The sequence below is a fragment of the Columba livia genome, chromosome 32, assembly GCF_036013475.1.
Source record: "Columba livia isolate bColLiv1 breed racing homer chromosome 32, bColLiv1.pat.W.v2, whole genome shotgun sequence".
Classification (NCBI taxonomy): Eukaryota; Metazoa; Chordata; class Aves; order Columbiformes; family Columbidae; genus Columba; species Columba livia.
Window position 1 is genome coordinate 496,170 of NC_088633.1, and position 19,485 is coordinate 515,654.

The 19,485-nt window shown below is 67.7% G+C and overlaps 2 protein-coding genes across 2 annotated transcripts; one reads left to right on the forward strand and one right to left on the reverse strand.

Annotated features, from left to right (window-relative positions):
- Positions 1 to 18: 18 nt before the first annotated feature.
- LOC135576869 (E3 ubiquitin-protein ligase RING2-A-like) lies at positions 19 to 8,017 on the forward strand. The gene is given in 7 exon segments (XM_065044144.1): positions 19 to 76; positions 78 to 104; positions 2,427 to 2,587; positions 2,653 to 2,868; positions 4,053 to 4,361; positions 6,587 to 6,746; positions 7,209 to 8,017. Coding segments are annotated over 7 exon segments (1,026 nt in total). The 5' UTR covers positions 19 to 25; the 3' UTR covers positions 7,311 to 8,017.
- Positions 8,002 to 18,955, reverse strand: VPS52 (VPS52 subunit of GARP complex). Its single transcript, XM_065044099.1, is given in 22 exon segments — positions 8,002 to 8,267; positions 8,359 to 8,477; positions 8,557 to 8,668; positions 8,777 to 8,842; positions 9,320 to 9,427; positions 9,518 to 9,613; positions 9,696 to 9,819; positions 11,419 to 11,537; positions 11,612 to 11,767; positions 11,864 to 11,997; positions 12,108 to 12,165; positions 13,679 to 13,794; positions 13,797 to 13,810; positions 13,881 to 13,981; positions 14,054 to 14,079; positions 14,082 to 14,203; positions 14,282 to 14,457; positions 16,280 to 16,347; positions 16,476 to 16,550; positions 17,571 to 17,623; positions 18,174 to 18,286; positions 18,903 to 18,955. Coding segments are annotated over 17 exon segments (1,791 nt in total). The 5' UTR covers positions 14,455 to 14,457; positions 16,280 to 16,347; positions 16,476 to 16,550; positions 17,571 to 17,623; positions 18,174 to 18,286; positions 18,903 to 18,955; the 3' UTR covers positions 8,002 to 8,120.
- Between the last annotated feature and the right edge of the window lie 530 nt (positions 18,956 to 19,485).

Below are 19,485 nucleotides of genomic sequence, written 5' to 3' on the forward strand. Positions count from 1 at the left end.
CCCGCACAGCGGCCCCTCCCCCGCCATGGCCGCCCCCGCCAACGCGCAGAGCGCCAGCAAGACCTGGGAGCTGAGTCCTGTACGAGCTGCACCGAACCCCGCAGGTCCGGGGGGGGACACGGGGCGGGGGACACGGGCCCCCCGGGTGTGGGAACAAGGGGGACAGTGCTGGGGGGGAGCCGGGGACACCCACCGAATGGGGGACGCGGGGACAGGCCTGGTGGGGGTGGCGGGACAGGGGACACAAGGCTGGGGACACCGCAAGATGCTGGGGGGGGCACCCGAGGGGAGGGGACACCCCAAACCACGGGGGGTCCCCAGGGTGGGGGACACTGTCCTGTCACCCCACGTTCAGGGGACCTGGTCCAGGGGTGTCCCCTTGGGGTGTCCCCAGGGTGGGAGATGCCATCGTGTCACCCCAAACCCTGGAGCTGTGTCTCTAGGGGTGTCCCCGAGCTGGGTGACGCTGCCCCGTGCACCCACATTCAGGGCATCTGGGCCCAGGGGTGGGGACAGGGGACCTGGGGTGTCCCTTGGGGGTCACAGTGTCCTGTCACCCAAGCCCGGGACATCCAGGCACAGGGGTGTCCCCAGGGTGGGAGATGCCATCGTGTCACCCCAGACCCCGGAGCTGTGGCTCTAGGGGGTGTCCCCAAGCTGGGGGACACTGTCCCACTGTCCTGTCCGCCACGTTCAGGGGACCTGGTCTAGGGGGTGTCCCCAGGGGTGGGGACAAGGGACCTGGGGTGTCCCTGGGGAGATGCAGGTGCAGGGGGTGTCCCCTTGTGTCCCCTTGGGGTGTCCCCAGGGTGGGAGATGCCATCGTGTCACCCCAGACCCCGGAGCTGTGGCTCTAGGGGGTGTCCCCAGGGGTGGGGACAGGGGACCTGGGGGGGTCACAGTGTCCTGTCGCCCAAGCCCAGGACATGCAGGCACAGGGGTGTCCCCAGGGTGGGAGATGCCATCGTGTCACCCCAAGCCCAGGAGATGTGGCTCTAGGGGGTGTCCCCAAGCTGGGGGACACTGTCCTGTCACCCCAAGTTCAGGGGACCTGGTCCAGGGGTGTCCCCTTGGGGTGTCCCCAGGGTGGGAGATGCCATCGTGTCACCCCAAACCCTGGAGCTGTGTCTCTAGGGGTGTCCCTGAGCTGGGTGACGCTGCCCCGTGCACCCAGATTCAGGGCATCTGGGCCCAGGGGTGGGGACAGGGGACCTGGGGTGTCCCTTGGGGGTCACAGTGTCCTGTCACCCAAGCCCGGGACATCCAGGCACTGGGGTGTCCCCGGGGTGGGAGATGCCATCGTGTCACCCCAAACCCCAGAGCTGTGGCTCTAGGGGGTGTCCCCGGGGTTGGGGACAGGGGACCTGGGGTGTCCCTTGGGGGTCACAGTGTCCTGTCACCCCAAGCCCAGGACATCCAGGCACAGGGGGTGTCTGCGAGCTGGGGGACACTATCCTGTCACCCACGTTCAGTGGACCTGGGTCCAGGGGGTGTCCCCTTGGGGTGTCTCCAGGGTGGGAGATGCCGTCATGTCACCCCAAGCCCAGGAGATGTGGCTCTAGGGGGTGTCCCCGAGCTGGGGGACACTGTCCTGTCACCCCAAGTTCAGGGGACCTGGTCCAGGGGTGTCCCCTTGGGGTGTCCCCAGGGTGGGAGATGCCATCGTGTCACCCCAAACCCAGGAGCTGTGTCTCTAGGGGTGTCCCCGAGCTGGGTGACGCTGCCCCGTGCACCCAGATTCAGGGGATCTGGGCCCAGGGGTGGGGACAGGGGACCTGGGGTGTCCCTTGGGGGTCATAGTGTCCTGTCACCCAAGCCCGGGACATCCAGGCACAGGGGTGTCCCCAGGGTGGGAGATGCCATCGTGTCACCCCAGACCCCGGAGCTGTGGCTCTAGGGGGTGTCCCCGAGCTGGGTGACGCTGCCCCGTGCACCCACATTCAGGGCATCTGGGCCCAGGGGTGGGGACAGGGGACCTGGGGTGTCCCTTGGGGGTCACAGTGTCCTGTCACCCAAGCCCGGGACATCCAGGCACAGGGGTGTCCCCATGGGTGGGGACAGGGGACCTGGGGGGTCACAGTGTCCTGTCACCCAAGCCCAGGACATCCAGGCACAGGGGTGTCCCCAGGGTGGGAGATGCCATCGTGTCACCCCAGAGCCCGGAGCTGTGGCTCTAGGGGGTGTCCCCGAGCTGGGTGACGCTGCCCCGTGCACCCACCTTCAGGGGACCCGAGCCCCAGGGTGGGGACAGGGGACTTGGGGGGTCACAGTGTCCTGTCACCCAAGCCCAGGACATCCAGGCACTGGGGTGTCCCCGGGGTGGGAGATGCCATCGTGTCACCCCAGAGCCCGGAGCTGTGGCTCTAGGGGGTGTCCCCGAGCTGGGTGCCACCGCCGCGTCCCCCGTCACCGCCGCGTCCCCGCAGGAGGCCATCATGGACGGCACGGAGATCGCGGTGTCCCCGCGCAGCCTGCACAGCGAGCTCATGTGCCCCATCTGCCTGGACATGCTCAAGAACACCATGACCACCAAGGAGTGTCTGCACCGCTTCTGCTCCGACTGCATCGTCACCGCGCTGCGCAGCGGGTACGGCATCGCCGTGACGCCACCGGCTGTCAGCGCGGCGCCACCTCACCGCTGTGCCCCCCCAGGAACAAGGAGTGCCCCACGTGCCGCAAGAAGCTGGTGTCCAAGCGCTCGCTGCGGCCCGACCCCAACTTCGACGCGCTCATCTCCAAGATCTACCCGAGCCGCGACGAGTACGAGGCGCACCAGGACCGCGTGCTGGCCAAGCTCAGCCGCCTGCACAACCAGCAGGCGCTCAGCAGCAGCATCGAGGAGGGGCTCAAGATGCAGGCGCTGCACAGGTGGGGGCGCCGCGGGGACACCGCCACGGGGCGCGGGGACACCGCGGGGACACTGCGGGGACACCACCGTGGGGCTTGGGGACACTGCGGGGACACCGTGCTGCCTGGGGATACTGCAGGGACACCATGGGGACACCGTGCTGCCTGGGGATACTGCAGGGACACCATGGGGACGCCGCGGGGACACCGCCACGGGGCTTGGGGACACCGCGGGGACACTGCGGGGATGCCACCGCGGGGCTTGGGGACACCATGGGGACACTGCGGGGACACCACGGGGCTTGGGGACACCATGGGGACACTGCGGGGACACCACGGGGCTTGGGGACACCATGGGACACTGCGGGGACACCGTGGTGCCTGGGGATACTGCAGGGACACCATGGGGCCTGGGGATACCGTGGGGATACTGTGGCGCCTGAGGACACCATGGGGCCTGGGGATACTGTGGGGACACCGTGGGGGACACTGCGGGGACACCGTGCTGCCTGGGGATACTGCAGGGACACCATGGGGCCTGGGGACACTGTGGGGACACTGGGGGGCCTGGGGATACCGTGGGGATACTGTGGGGACACCGTGGGGCTTGGGGACACCGTGGGGCTTGGGGACACCATGGGGCTTGGGGACACCAGTCCCTCCCAGTCCATCCCAGTCCTCCCCAGCTCTTCCCAATGGCTCCCAGTCCCTCCCAGTCTCCCCCGTCCCCCCCCACTCCCCCCCAGTCCCTCCCGTTTGCCCCCAGTCCCCCCCCAGTCCCCCCCCAGTCCCCCCAGCCTCTCCATTCCCCCCCAGCCCCCCAGTCTCTCCCGTTCCCCCCCATTCCCCCCCAGTGTCTCCCATTCCCCCCCAGCCCCCCAGTGTCTCCCATTCCCTCCCATTCGCCCCCAGTCTCTCCCGTTCCCCCCCATTCCCCCCCAGTCTCTCCCGTTCCCCCCCATCCCCCCCCAGTCTCTCCCGTTCCCCCCCATCCCCCCCCAGTCTCTCCCGTTCCCCCCCATCCCCCCCCAGTCTCTCCCATTCCCTCCCATCCCCCCCCAGTCTCTCCCATCCCCCCCCAGTCTCTCCCGTTCCCCCCATTCCCCCCCAGTCTCTCCCGTTCCCCCCCAAGTCCCAACCAGTCCCCCCCAGTCCATCCCAGTCCCCCCCAGCCCCCCCAGCCCCCCATGGCGGCCGTCCCGCAGGGCGCAGCGGGTGCGGAAGCTGCAGGCCGAGTCGGACACGGCGACGTTCAGCGGCCCCGAGGACACCGGGGACAGCCGCTCCCAGCTGAGCGGCGCGTCCGGCGCCGCCGAGCCCGGGCCCAGCCGCAAGCGCTCCCGCGGCTCCGACGAGTCGGGGGCGGAGCCCGAGCCCGAGACCCCGCCCCAGGAGGGCGTGGCCGGGCGGGGCAGCCCCGAGCCCGGCGGGGACGCGGGGGGCGGCAGCGAGATCGAGCTGGTGTTCAGACCGCACCCCCTGCTGGTGGACAAGGGCGAGTACGCGCAGACACGGTGAGATGGGGACAGGGGACGGACAGGGGGACAGGGGACGGACAGGGGGACAGGGGACAGACAGGGGGACATGGGACAGACAGGGGGACATGGGACAGACAGGGGGACATGGGACAGACAGGGACAGGGGACAGGGGGACACTGATCGAGCTGGTGTTCAGACCGCACCCCCTGCTGGTGGACAAGGGCGAGTACGCGCAGACACGGTGAGGACATGGGACGGACAGGGGGACAGGGGACAGACAGGGGGACATGGGACAGACAGGGGGACATGGGACGGACAGGGGGACATGGGACAATGATCGAGCTGGTGTTCAGACCGCACCCCCTGCTGGTGGACAAGGGCGAGTACGCGCAGACACGGTGAGATGGGGACAGGGGACAGACAGGGGGACAGGGGACGGACAGGGGGACAGGGGACAGACAGGGGGACATGGGACAGACAGGGGGACATGGGACGGACAGGGGGACATGGGACAGACAGGGACAGGGGACAGGGGGACACTGATCGAGCTGGTGTTCAGACCGCACCCCCTGCTGGTGGACAAGGGCGAGTACGCGCAGACACGGTGAGGACATGGGACGGACAGGGGGACAGGGGACAGACAGGGGGACATGGGACAGACAGGGGGACATGGGACGGACAGGGGGACATGGGACAATGATCGAGCTGGTGTTCAGACCGCACCCCCTGCTGGTGGACAAGGGCGAGTACGCGCAGACACGGTGAGATGGGGACAGGGGACAGACAGGGGGACAGGGGACGGACAGGGGGACAGGGGACAGACAGGGGGACATGGGACAGACAGGGGGACATGGGACAGACAGGGACATGGGACAGACAGGGACATGGGACAGACAGGGACATGGGACAGGGACAGGGGGACATGGGACAGGGGGACAATGATCGAGCTGGTGTTCAGACCGCACCCCCTGCTGGTGGACAAGGGCGAGTACGCGCAGACACGGTGAGATGGGGACAGGGGACAGACAGGGGGACATGGGACAGACAGGGGGACATGGGACAGACAGGGACATGGGACAGACAGGGACATGGGACAGACAGGGACATGGGACAGGGACAGGGGGACATGGGACAGGGGGACAATGATCGAGCTGGTGTTCAGACCGCACCCCCTGCTGGTGGACAAGGGCGAGTACGCGCAGACACGGTGAGATGGGGACAGGGGACGGACAGGGGGACAGGGGACGGACAGGGGGACATGGGACAGACAGGGGGACATGGGACAGACAGGGACATGGGACAGACAGGGACATGGGACAGACAGGGACATGGGACAGGGACAGGGGGACATGGGACAGGGGGACAATGATCGAGCTGGTGTTCAGACCGCACCCCCTGCTGGTGGACAAGGGCGAGTACGCGCAGACACGGTGAGATGGGGACAGGGGACGGACAGGGGGACAGGGGACGGACAGGGGGACATGGGACAGACAGGGGGACATGGGACAGACAGGGACATGGGACAGACAGGGACATGGGACAGACAGGGACATGGGACAGGGACAGGGGGACATGGGACAGGGGGACAATGATCGAGCTGGTGTTCAGACCGCACCCCCTGCTGGTGGACAAGGGCGAGTACGCGCAGACACGGTGAGATGGGGACAGGGGACGGACAGGGGGACAGGGGACGGACAGGGGGACATGGGACAGACAGGGGGACATGGGACAGACAGGGACATGGGACAGACAGGGACATGGGACAGACAGGGACATGGGACAGGGACAGGGGGACATGGGACAGGGGGACAATGATCGAGCTGGTGTTCAGACCGCACCCCCTGCTGGTGGACAAGGGCGAGTACGCGCAGACACGGTGAGATGGGGACAGGGGACAGACAGGGGGACATGGGACAGACAGGGGGACATGGGACAGGGGGACAATGATCGAGCTGGTGTTCAGACCGCACCCCCTGCTGGGGGACAAGGGCGAGTACGCGCAGACACGGTGAGGACATGGGGACGGGGACATGGGACAGACAGGGGGACAAGGGACAGGGGCACGGGAGAGGGTAAGGGGGACAGGGGACAGACAGGGGGACATGGGACAGACAGACAGGGACATGGGACAGACAGGGGGACAGGGGACAGACAGGGGGACAGGGGACAGACAGGGACATGGGACAGGGACAGGGGACACCGGGGATGTGGGGCCAGGCGCGCGGGACGGGACGCGGGCGGAGCTGTCTCCGTTGCGCAGGTACGTGAAGACGACGTCCAACGCCACGGTCGATCACCTCTCCAAGTACCTGGCGCTGCGCATCGCGCTGGAGGAGGCGCCGGGGGGGCCCGAGGCCGCGCTGGGGGACGTGAGCGAGAAGCAGTACAGCATCCACATCGCCGCCGCCGCCAGCTTCACGGTGCGGACACGGGGACACGGGGACACGGGGGGGTCATGGGGACATGGGGACACGGGGACGTGAGCGAGAAGCAGAACAGCATCACATCGCCGCCAGCTTCACGGTGCGGACACGGGGACACGGGGACACTGGGGGGACACGGGGACATGGGGGAACACGGGGGAGTCACAGGGATGTGGGGACATGGGGGGGTCATGGGCATGGGGGGATATGGGGACATGGGGGGGGGTTCACGGGGGGACATGGGTTCATGGGGGGGTCATGGGGGGTTCATGGGGACATGGGAGGACATTGGGACATGGGGGGGGTCAGGGGAGTCACCACGTTAAGTGTGACCCCCCAGACCCTGGCCAGCTCCCTGATGCCTGATGGGGGACCCACAGGAGGGGAGAGGGGGGTCTGGGGGGACAATCAGGGGACTGGGGGGTCCAGGGGGGGTCACCCCATTAATTCCCCCCCCAGACCCTGAACGGGTCCCTGACGCTGGAGCTGGTGAACGAGAAGTACTGGAAGCTCAGCAAACCCCTGGAGCTCTACTACGCACCCACCAAGGAGCAGAAATAGGGGGGGCACGGGGACCCCCCCCGGGGTCACCCCACGGACCCCCCAGGGTCACCCCACGGACTGGCTGGGGGGCCAGAGGGGTTTGCTGTTGGATTGGGGGGGCACTGGGGACACACCCCCCCCAGTCCCTTGTCACCTGCTGGGGGGGGCAGCCCCATTGTTCGTCCGCCCCCCCCCCACCAGGGAGGGACTCGGGGGGGTTAATGGGGACAACGGGGGGGGTGACAGTTCCCTGGGGGTCCCCACCTCCCTGTGACCCCCCAGTGGGGTGAACCCCCCCGTGTGTCCACCCGTGGCAGCAGGTGGTGTCACTGGGGCGGGGGGGGGGGGGTGGTGGTGACAGTCCCTTGTCACCTGCTGGGGGGGGGGCAGCCCCATTGTCCCCCCCAGGGAGAGATTGTGGGGGGTTAATGGGGACAATGGCGGGGGGGGGGGTGATATTTCCCTGGGGTCGCCCCCCCCCCCCATAGCAACAGGTGGTGTCACCGCAGCGTGACGTCACCTCCTGCCCTTTGTCCCCTGGGGGCGGGGGGGGACAGTCCCTTGTCACCTGCTGGAGCCGGGGGGGGGGGGGGGGGGGACGGACGTATCCATGGGGGTCCCCATCTCCCCCCCCCCGCCAAGTGGGGTGACCACGGTGTCACTGGGTGGGGGGACACACAACCCCCCCAGCAATAAACCATCACTCGCGTCCTTTCTCACCTTTATCCGCGTGTTTCGTGGGGTGACAATGTGACACCGGGGGGGGGTGGGGGGACAGACAGCCACCTGGGGGTGGGGGGGGGACACACAAACACCCCCCCCCCCCATTTAGAAGTTGGGTTTGTGCTTCTTGAGCTCCACCATGAGGTGGTGGATGTTGATGAGGTCGGCGCGCACCGGCAGCGCCCGCAGCGGTGGCTGCGCCAGCACCTTGTGGAACCGGTGGTAATACTGGATCAGCTGCGTCAGCGCGCCCTGCGCGTGGCGGGGGGTGTCAGGGGGCCCCCATTTCCATAGGACCCCCCCAAATCCACACACCCCCCCCCCCCAAGGCCGAAATTGTCACCTGGATGATGCTGGTGCCGTTCTTGAAGTTGCTGAAGGATCTCATGACGTCCTGGCTCAGCGACTCCACCGACGCCTTCCAGGTGCTGGAGAAGCCTCGAGCCAGTTGGGTGACGCGAGCTGGGGGGGGGACACACCCTCATGAACCCCAATATTCATGGGGGGGTCCCCAATATTGACCTGCCCCCCCCTTTCTTACCCTCCTCCCCGCGCAGCCGCTCCAGCTGCCCCTTCTCCAGCAGCGCCTCGGCCTCCTTGACGAAGGCGATCATGCCGCCGAATGGGGGGGACAGCAGCTCCTCGATGAACTCCTGGGGGGGGGAACCCCTTCTTCAGACCCCCCCAATGTGGGGGACGCCCCCTCAGAAAGGGGGAGCCCCCCAAAGTTTGCGGGACCCCAAAAATGGGGGGGGCGGTACCTGCGTGCGGGCGGAGAGGAGCTGCTGGAAACCCTCCACCTCTTTGCTCTCCTCCACCGCTCGCTCCTGGGGGGGAAACGGGGTATATTAGCCCCCCCCCCGTTTTGAGGGGGTCCCCATGGTCTGGGAGGTCCCATGGTTTGGGTGGTCCCATGGTTTGGGGGGGTTTGTCCCCATGGTTTGGGGGGGTTGTCCCCATGGTTTGGGGGGGTTTGTCCCCATGGATTGGGGGGGTCCCATGGTCTGGGGGGTTGTCCCCATGGTTTGGGGGGGGTCCAATGGATTGGGGGGGTTGTCCCCATGGTTTGGGGGGGTTGTCCCCATGGTCTGGGGGGTTGTCCCCATGGTTTGGGGGGTTGTCCCCATGGTCTGGGGGGTTGTCCCCATGGATTGGGGGGGTCCCATGGTCTGGGGGGGTTGTCCCCATGGTCTGGGGGGGGTCCCATGGTCTGGGGGGTTGTCCCCATGGTCTGGGGGGTTGTCCCCATGGTTTGGGGGGTTGTCCCCATGGATTGGGGGGTCCCACGGTCTGGGGGGTGTTACCATGAGGACGCCCAGCATCATGTCGTAGTTGTTGATGAGGAAGATGAGCTGCTCCTTGCGGGACGAGAACTCGGCGGCCACGCGGAGCACAAAGTTCTCCACCTCCACCTTTGGGGGGGGAGGGGAAATGGGGGTGCTGTGGGCCCCCAAAAATGGGGGGGGGTCACTCTTTGAGTCCCTGAACCCCCCCCAAAATACCTGCAGCTGCCCCAGCAGCGCGTTCGTCTTCTCGTTGGGGAAGGTCTGGTTGATGCTGACGATGGCCGAGGAGAACTCGGCGTAGCGGCGCGTGATCTGGGGGGGTCAGGACGATTTGGGGGGGTCAGGAGGGTTTGGGGGGGGCGGGGGGACCCCGAAATTGCCCCCCCGCTCTTACGTAGTGGGGGCGCGTGTCCAGGAAGCCCAGCTTCTGCGGGTCGGTGCTCTGGATGCTCTGGATGTTCAGCTCCAGGATGTGCTCGAAGCGCGGCCACAGCAGCTCCAGCAGCGCCTCCCAGTACCTGGGGGGGGCACAGATTGGGGGGGTCCCACGAGATTTGGGGGGGTCCAATGAGATTTGGGGGGTCCCACGAGATTGGGGGGGGTCTCATGAGATTTGGGGTGTCCCACGAGATTCAGGGAGTCCCACAAGATTTGGGCGATCCCATGAGATTTGGGGGTTCCATGAGATTGGGGGGTCCCCACGAGATTGGGGGAGGTCCCACGAGATTTGGGGGGGTCCCACGAGATTTGGGGGGTCCAATGAGATTTGGGGGGTCCCACGAGATTTGGGCGATCCCATGAGATTTGGGGGTCCCATGAGATTTGGGGGTCCCATGAGATTCAGGGGGTCCCACGAGATTTGGGGGGTCCCACGAGATTGGGGGGGATATCACAAGATTTGGGGGGTCCCCACGAGATTTGGAGGGTCCCATGAGATTTGGGGAGGTCCCACGAGATTCAGGGGGTCCCACAAGATTTGGGGGCATCATCACAAGACTGGGGGGTCCCATGAGATTTAGGGGGGTCCCATGAGATTGGGGGGGCCCCCACGAGATTTGGAGGCTCCCACAAGATTTAGGGGGTCCCCATGAGATTTGAGGGGTCCCATGAGATTTGGGGAGTCCCCACGAGATTGGGGGGGCGTCCCACAAGATTTGGGGGGGGTCATCACAAGATTGGGGGGTCCCATGAGATTTGGGCGGTCCCATGAGATTGGGGTGGTCCCATGAGATTGGGGGGGTCCCACAAGATTTGGGGGGGTCCCACAAGATTTGGGGGGGTCATCACAAGATTGGGGGGTCCCATGAGATTTAGGGGGTCCACACGAGATTGGGAGGGGTCCCATGAGATTTGGGGGGGTCCCATGAGATTTGAGGTGTCCCACGAGATTTGGGGGAGTCCCATGAGATTCAGGGGGGGTCCCACAATATTTAGGGGATCCCACAAATTTGGGGGAGTCTCACAAGATTTGGGGGAGTCCCCACGAGATTTGGGGGGTCCCATGAGATTTGGGGGGGTCCCACAACATTGGGGGTTCCCCATGAGATTTGGGGGCGGGTTCCATAAGGTTTGGGCAGTCCCATGAGATTGGGGGGTCCCATGAGATTGGGGGGGTCCCACGAGATTGGGGGGGTCCCATGAGATTGGGGGGGTCCCACGAGATTGGGGGGGGTCCCACGAGATTCAGGGGTGTCCCACGAGATTGGGGGGGGTCCTACAAGATTGGGGGGCATCCCACAAGATTGGGGGGGGTCCCATGAGATTGGGGGGCGTCCCACGAGATTGGGGGGGGTCCCACAACATTGGGGGTTTCCCATGAGATTTGGGGGCGGGTTCCATGAGGTTTGGGCAGTCCCATGAGATTGGGGGGGTCCCATGAGATTGGGGGGGTCCCATGAGATTGGGGGGGGTCCCACGAGATTCAAGGGTATCCCATGAGATTGGGGGGGGTCCCACAAGATTGGGGGGGTCCCATGACATTGGGGGTTCCCCATGAGATTTGAGGAGGTCCCATGAGATTTTGGGGGGTCCCACAAGATTCGGGCGATCCCACGAGATTTGGGGGGGGGGGTTCCCCATGACACCTGGGGGGGTCACTTGGCGCCGCCCCCCCCCACCTGTCGAGCGCCGGGATGTTGCGCTTGGCCACGAGGGCGCGGAAGCGCAGGACGATGTGGATGCAGAGGAACACGGCGATGCCGTCGTAGCAGTCGCACACGTACGCGTCCACGTGCTTCTAAACGCCAGCACCGGGGGGGTCAGCAGCTCGACCCCCCCGTGCGGGAACCCCCAGAGCCCCCCCCGCCGTACCAGGACCATGGCCAAGGTCTTGCCCATGACGGCGTCGAAGAGCTGGAGCGCGCTGGGGCCGGTCACCATGAAGAAGTCGCAGAGGAAGGCGAACTCGCGGCAGCCCGTGTCCAGCAGCGCGTAGTGCTGGCTGCGGAACAGCGACTCGAACGGGAACTGCGGGCGGACGGACGCGCGGACGGACCTCAGGACGTGCCCCCCCCGCCCCTCCCCTCCCCCCCCCCGCCGTCACCCCGTGGCGAAAGCCCCGACCCTGAGGTCGCTCCTCTGCGCGGCGTGGGGCACGATGATGGGCGCCTCCAGCTCGGCCGCCGCGATGACGCCGCCGCGGTTGCCCAGCGTGAACACCGTGTTGCGGTTCTTCAGCGACGGTTTGGAGAAGAAGCGTAGGGGGGGTTAAGGAAATGACGGGGGGGTGGTCCCCAAATCGCCCTGGACCCCCCCCGCCCCCCCCGAAGAGGCGCCGCGCCCCCCGCCCCCCGCAGTGCTGGGATATCCTTCTTGGCCGTGTCCTCCACCCCCATGAGATCGTCCTTCTCCGCCACCTCCTCGTACTGCGGGGGAACGCGGGTCAGAGCACAGTGGGGGTGTCCCCCCCCCCCCCAGGCTGGGGACACTGCGGGGGATGGGGACACTGGGGGGCAATGGGGACACTGGGGGGATGGGGACACTGGGGGGGATGGGGACACTGGGGGGCAATGGGGACACTGGGGGGATGGGGACACTGGGGGGGATGGGGACACTGGGGGGCAATGGGGACACTGGGGGATGGGGACACTGGGGGGGATGGGGACACTGGGGGACAATGGGGACACTGGGGGGACGGGGACACTTTGGGGGATGGGACACTGGGGGCAATGGGGACACTGGGGGGATGGGGACACTGGGGGGGATGGGACACTGGGGGGCAATGGGGACACTGGGGGGATGGGGACACTGGGGGGGATGGGACACTGGGGGCAATGGGGACACTGGGGGGATGGGGACACTGGGGGGGATGGGACACTGGGGGGCAATGGGGACACTGGGGGATGGGGACACTGGGGGGGGATGGGGACACTGGGGGACAATGGGACTGGACTGGGGGGACGGGACACTTTGGGGGATGGGACACTGGGGGCAATGGGGACACTGGGGGGATGGGGACACTGGGGGGGATGGGGACACTGGGGGGCAATGGGACACTGGGGGGATGGGGACACTGGGGGGGATGGGGACACTGGGGGCAATGGGGACACTGGGGGGATGGGGACACTGGGGGGATGGGGACACTGGGGGGGATGGGGACACTGGGGGGCAATGGGGACACTGGGGGGATGGGGACACTGGGGGGACAATGGGGACACTGGGGGATGGGACACTGGGACACTGGGGGGGATGGGGACACTGGGGGGGGGATGGGGACACTGGGGGGATGGGGACATTGGGGGGGGATGGGGACACTGGGGGGATGGGGACACTGGGGGGGGATGGGGACACTGGGGGGATGGGGACACTGGGGGGGCAATGGGGACACTGGGGGATGGGGACACTGGGACACTGGGGGGATGGAGACACTGGGGGGGGGATGGGGACACTGGGGACAGTGGGGGAGGGGATGGGGACACTGGGGACACTGGGGGGGGATGGGACACTGGGGGGGATGGGGACACTGTGGGGGATGGGGACACTGGGACACTGCGGGGGGATGGGGACACTGGGGATACTGGGGGGGATGGGGACACTGGGCGGGGACAAGGACACTGGGGGGGATGGGGACACTGGGGGGATGGGGACACTGCAGGGGACAAGGACACTGGGGCCACTGAGAAGGGACTGGGGCCACTGGGAGGGAACTGGGGCCACCGGGAGGGGACACTGGGGACGCTGGGAGGGAAGTGGGGACACTGGGAGGGGCCACTGGGAGGGAACTGGGGCCACCGGGAGGGGACACTGGGGACGCTGGGGCCACTGGAGGGAACTGGGGCCACCGGGAGGGTCACAGGACACTGGGAACAACTGGGGCCACTGGGAGGGAACTGGGGCCACCGGAGGGACCCCCAACCCCCCCAGGACCCCCCGACCCGCCTGGATCTTCATGAGGCGGGCGGTGTAGGACTTGAAGTAGGACAGGTAGATCTTGCCCACGGTGTCCACGTACTGCTCGCGCAGCTCCTGCGCCACCGCCCGCTCGTTGGCCAGCAGAACTGATAGAAGAACCTGCCGGCAAAGCGGGTGACGCGGGGACCCCCCGGCCCCCCCGCGGCACCCCGAGCCCCCCGACCCCCACCTGTACTTCAGCAAGGCGTTCTGGGGGATCTGGTAGTTGGTCATGGGCTTGCGGAACGAATAGATCTTCTGCAGCACGAACTCGCGGATCTTGGTCACCGCCTGCGAACGGGGGGGGGGGGATGGAGGTTTTGGGGTGTCCCCGTGGTTTTGGGGGGTGCGGGGGGGCGTTACCTTGATCTTGAGCTTCTCCAGGACTGCTGCACGTCGGCGCAGGCCACGGTGTCGCGGAACGCTTGCTCCTTCACCGAGTCGATCTTCCCGTTGAGCTCCTGCAGCTGCTCCAGGAACTGCGGCTCCGTCACCGGCGCCTCCAGGATGGCGCTGGAGCGGGGGGAGGGGGGAGGTGACGACGGGACAGCGCGGGGGGGCCGGGGGGGTCGCGGCGTCACGGCGACGCACCTGATCATGGCGGGGGGCACGACGAGCTGGTCCAGCAGGCGGCCGAGCTGGCGGCGCACGGCGCGGCGGTTGTGGAGCCGCAGGGTCATGGCCACCGAGTGCTCCTGCAGCGCGCGGATCTCGCAGCTGATGCTGCTCAGGTCGCACTGGAAGGCGCCCAGCATCTGCTCCATGCGCTGGGGGACACGGGGTGAGGGACGGCTTGGGGACACTGGGGACACGGGGACATGGGGACATGGGGACACTGGGATGGAACTGGGGACACCGGGAGGGGACATGGGGGACACTGGGGATACCGAGAGGGGACTGAAGATGCTTGGAGGGGATGGGGACACTGAGAGGGGACACGGGGACAGTGGGACACCGGGAGGGGACACTGGGAGGGGACAGCGGGACACTGGGACACTGGGATGGAACTGGGGACACCAGGAAGGGGACATGGGGACACTGGGGACACTTGGAGGGGGCACTGGGATGGAACTGGGGACACCACGAGGGGACACTGGGAGGGGACAGCGGGACACTGGGGACACTGGGGACACTGGGATGGAACTGGGGACACCGGGAGGGGACATGGGGACACTGGGACGGAACTGGGGACACCTGCGGCACACGGATGTGGCAGCTGATGCTGCTCAGGTCGCACTGGAAGGCGCCCAGAGTCTGCTCCATGCGCTGGGGGACACGGGGTGAGGGGGGACACTGGGACACTGGGGACACTGGGGACACTGGGACACTGGGGACACTGGGACATGGGGACACTGGGACGGAACTGGGACACCGGGATGGGGACATGGGGGACACTGGGGATACCGAGAGGGGACTGAAGATGCTTGGAGGGGATGGGGACACTGAGAGGGGACACGGGGACAGTGGGACACCGGGAGGGACACTGGGAGGGGACAGCGGGACACTGGGGACACTGGGGACACTGGGAGGGAACTGGGGACACCAGGAGGGGACATGGGGACACTGGGACGGAAACTGGGACACGGGGACACGGGGACATGGGGACACTGGGACGGAACTGGGGACACCTGCGGCACACGGATGTGGCAGCTGATGCTGCTCAGGTCACACTGGAAGGCGCCCAGAGTCTGCTCCATGCGCTGGGGGACACGGGGTGAGGGGACACTGGGGACACTGGGGACACTGGGGACACTGGGGACACGGGGACACTGGGACAGAACTGGGGACACTGGGGACACGGGGACACTGGGATGGAACTGGGGACACTGGGGACACTGGGGAGATGGGGACACTGGAATGGAACTGGGGACACCAGGAGGGGACGCTGGGACACTGGGAGGGGACATGGGGGACACTGGGGATACTGAGAGGGGACTGAAGATGCTTGGAGGGGATGGGGACACTGAGAGGGGACACGGGGACAGTGGGAGAGGACACTGGGACGAACTGGAGACACCAGGACACTGGGGACACTGGGGACGGAACTGGGGACACCGGAAGGGGACACCAGGAGGGGACTCTGGGACACTGGGGACACTGGGAGGGGATTGCAGACGCTTGGAGTGGATGGGGACACTGGGATGGAACTGGGGACACCGGGAGGGGACAGTGGGGAGACTGGGAGGGGACATGGGGGACACTGGGAGAGAAATGAGGACACCAGGAGGGGACACCGGGGACACTGAGACGGGACATGGGGACACTGGGGACACTGGGATGGAACTGGGGACACTGGGAGTGACACAGGACACTGGGGACACCGTGGGGACGCCCTGGGGACACCGGGCAGACACCCTGGGGACACCCTGGGGACACCGGGGAGACACCGTGGGGACGCCCTGGGGACACCGTGGGGACGCCCTGGGGACGCCCTGGGGACACCGGGCAGACACCCTGGGGACACCCTGGGGACACCGGGGGGACACCGTGGGGACACCCTGGGACACCGTGGGGACACCGTGGGGACACCGTGGGGACACCGTGGGGACACCGTGGGGACACCGTGGGGACGCCCGGTCCCGCCCTCACCTCCAGGATGGCGTCGCACGCCGTGATCTGGTTGTGCAGCGACGCGATGTTCTCGCTCTCCTTGATGTCTGGGGGGGCGCTAAGGACTTGGGGACACTGGGGACACTGGGGACACTGGGGACCCCCTGGGGACCCCCTGGGGACCCCCTGGGGACAGCGTGGCCCCCCCGCCATGTCACAGCCCCCCAAAGGACACAGTCGCGGATGGACGCGCGTTCCACCTCCTGCAGCTCCAGCTCACCTGCTTGGAGTATTCGCGCAGGTCCACGCCCTGCGGGGACACTCGTGTCACGGGGGGACACTCGTGTCATGGGGGGGACACTCATGTCACGGGTGGGGACACTCGTGTCATGGGGGGACACTCGTGTCACGGGTGGGACACTCGTGTCACGGGGGGGGGACACTCGTGTCACGGGGGGGACACACTCGTGTCACGGGGGACACTCGTGTCACGGGTGGGGACACTCGTGTCACGGGGGGGACACTTGTGTCACGGGGGGACACTCGTGTCACAGGGGGGACACTCGTGTCACGGGGGGGACACTCGTGTCACCAGGGTGGGGACACTCATGTCACAGGGGGGACACTCGTGTCATGGGGTGGGGACACTCATGTCACCAGAGTGGGGACACTCGTGTCATGGGGGGACACTTGTGTCACAGGGGGGGACACTCGTGTCACGGGTGGGGACACTCGTGTCGGGGGGGGATACTCGTGTCACGGGTGGGGACACTCGTGTCACCGGGGGGGACACTTGTGTCACGGGGGGGGGGACACTCGTGTCGGGGGGGGACACTCGTGTCACGGGGGGACACTCGTATCACGGGGGGGACACTCGTGTCACGGGGGACACTCGTGTCACGGGGGGAGGGACACTCGTGTCGGGGGGGGACACTCGTGTCACGGGGGGGACACTCGTGTCACAGGAGGGACACTCGTGTCACGGGTGGGACACTCGTGTCACGGGTGGGGACACTCGTGTCATGGGGGGGGACACTCGTGTCACGGGTGGGGACACTCGTGTCACGGGGGGACACTCGTGTCACGGGGGGAGGGACACTCGTGTCGGGGGGGGACACTCGTGTCACGGGGGGGACACTCGTGTCACAGGAGGGACACTCGTGTCACGGGGGTGGGGACACTCGTGTCATGGGGGGGGGGACACTCATGTCACGGGGGGGACACTCATGTCACGGGGGGGACACTCGTGTCACGGGGGGACACTCGTGTCACGGGTGGGCCAGCCCCGTGGGGACGGTGGGTTTCCTTTGGGGTGACAAAAGGCACTGACCGTCTTCAGCGCCTCCTGCACCAGCGCGTCCTCCAGGTTGGCCTGGATGTGAACTGGGGGACACGGGGGTGGCACCGCTGTCCCCAAACTGCCCCCCAACACCCCTCTGTCCCCCCAAAAGCCCCTTGAACTGTCTCCGCCCCCCTGACACCCCCAGGGCCCCCCCTCCTGTCACAGGTCTCCTGTGTGCCCCCAGTCCCTTGTGTCTCCTCTGTGTCCCCCTGTCACCTGTGTCCCCCTGTCCCCCCATCCCCCCTGTCCCCCCCATCCCCTGTCCCCCCCCGTCCCCTCTGTCCCCCTGTCCCCTGTGTCCCCCCATCCCCCTGTCCCCCCCCATCCCCTGTGTCCCCACATCCCCTGTGTCCCCCTGTCCCCCCATCCCCTGTGTCCCCCATGTCCCCTGTGTCTCCCCCATCCCCTGTCCCCCCCATCCCCTGTGTCCCCCCCGTCCCCTGTCCCCCCCCACCCGTGTCCCCCTGTCCCCCCCATCCCCTGTGTCCCCCCCTGTACCCTGTGTCCCTCCCCGTCCCCTGTGTCCCCCTGTCCTCCTTCCCCCCTGTCCCCCGTGTCCCCCCGTGTCCCCCGTGTCCCCCCTGTCCCCACCGTCCACTTCATCCAGCACCAGCTCCTCCCCCTCCAGCTCCAGCTCGGCCTCGCTGGGGCCGGACCCAACTCGGCTCCGGCTCCGGCTCCAGCGGCGCCTCCGGGCCCCGAACCTGCGGCACAGGCGGCGGCTCAGCCCCCCGGGCCCCCCGATCCCCCAAACCCCCGATTCCCCAAACCCCGATCCCCCGGGTCCCCCCAAACCCCCGATCCCCCAAACCCCGATCCCCCGAGTCCCCCCAAACCCCCGATCCCCCAAACCCCGGTCCCCCGATCCCCAAACCCCCGATCCCCCCGAGTCCCCCCAAACCCCGATCCCCAAACCCCGGGTCCCCCGATCCCCCCCAAACCCCGGATCCCCCAAACCCCCGATCCCCAAACCCCGGGTCCCCCCAAACCCCGGATCCCCCGAACCCTCGATCCCCCCAAACCCCGGGTCCCCAAACCCCGATCCCCCAAACCCCGGGTCCCCCCAAACCCCGGATCCCCCGATCCCCGATCCCCCGATCCCCCCGGCTCTTCCCGATCCCCCCGGGTCCCCCACACCCCCGATCCCCCAAACCCCCGATCCCCCCGGGTCCCCCCCAAACCCGGATCCCCCCGATGCCCCCGGGCCCCCGATCCCCCAAATCCCGGATCCCCCCGATTCCCTCGGGTCCCCCCAAACCCCCGATCCCCCAAACCCGGATCTCCCCGGGCCCCCCGGTCCCCCGCTGATCCCGGCCCCACCGCTGCCTCCGCCGCCATGACAGCGGCTCCTGTCACATGACCCCGCCCTCCACTTCCGGCCCGACGCCACTTCCGCCCTCTCTCTTCCAGCGGAGCCGGCGGGAGGCGCAGCCGCAGCCATGGTGGGTGCCGGGCGGAATCGGCCGCCATCGCGGCCCGGGAGGGCGAGGGAGCGGCGGGGAGGGAACGGGGAGATGCGGGGGGATGCGGGGAGCGATGGCAGCGCGATGGCGGCGGCGGCGGGAGCGGATGGCGGCGGCGGCGGGATGAGATCGGACCCCCCCCCGCCTCCGCCGCCATGGCGGCCCGGCCTCCCCCGGCCCCGCGTTCGCCCCGCGTGTCCCCACCCCGCGACTCTCCCACCCCGTCACCCCCCCGGTGTCACCGTGTCCCCTCCAGTCCCTCGTGATCCCCGAGAAGTTCCAGCACATCCTGCGTGTCCTCAACACCAACATCGACGGGCGCCGCAAAATCGCCTTCGCCATCACGGCCATCAAGGTGAGGGGACGCGGTGGGACGCGGGAGGGGGGACACGAGTGGTGTCACCCCCTCCACCCCCTTTTTTGTCACCCCCAGGGCGTGA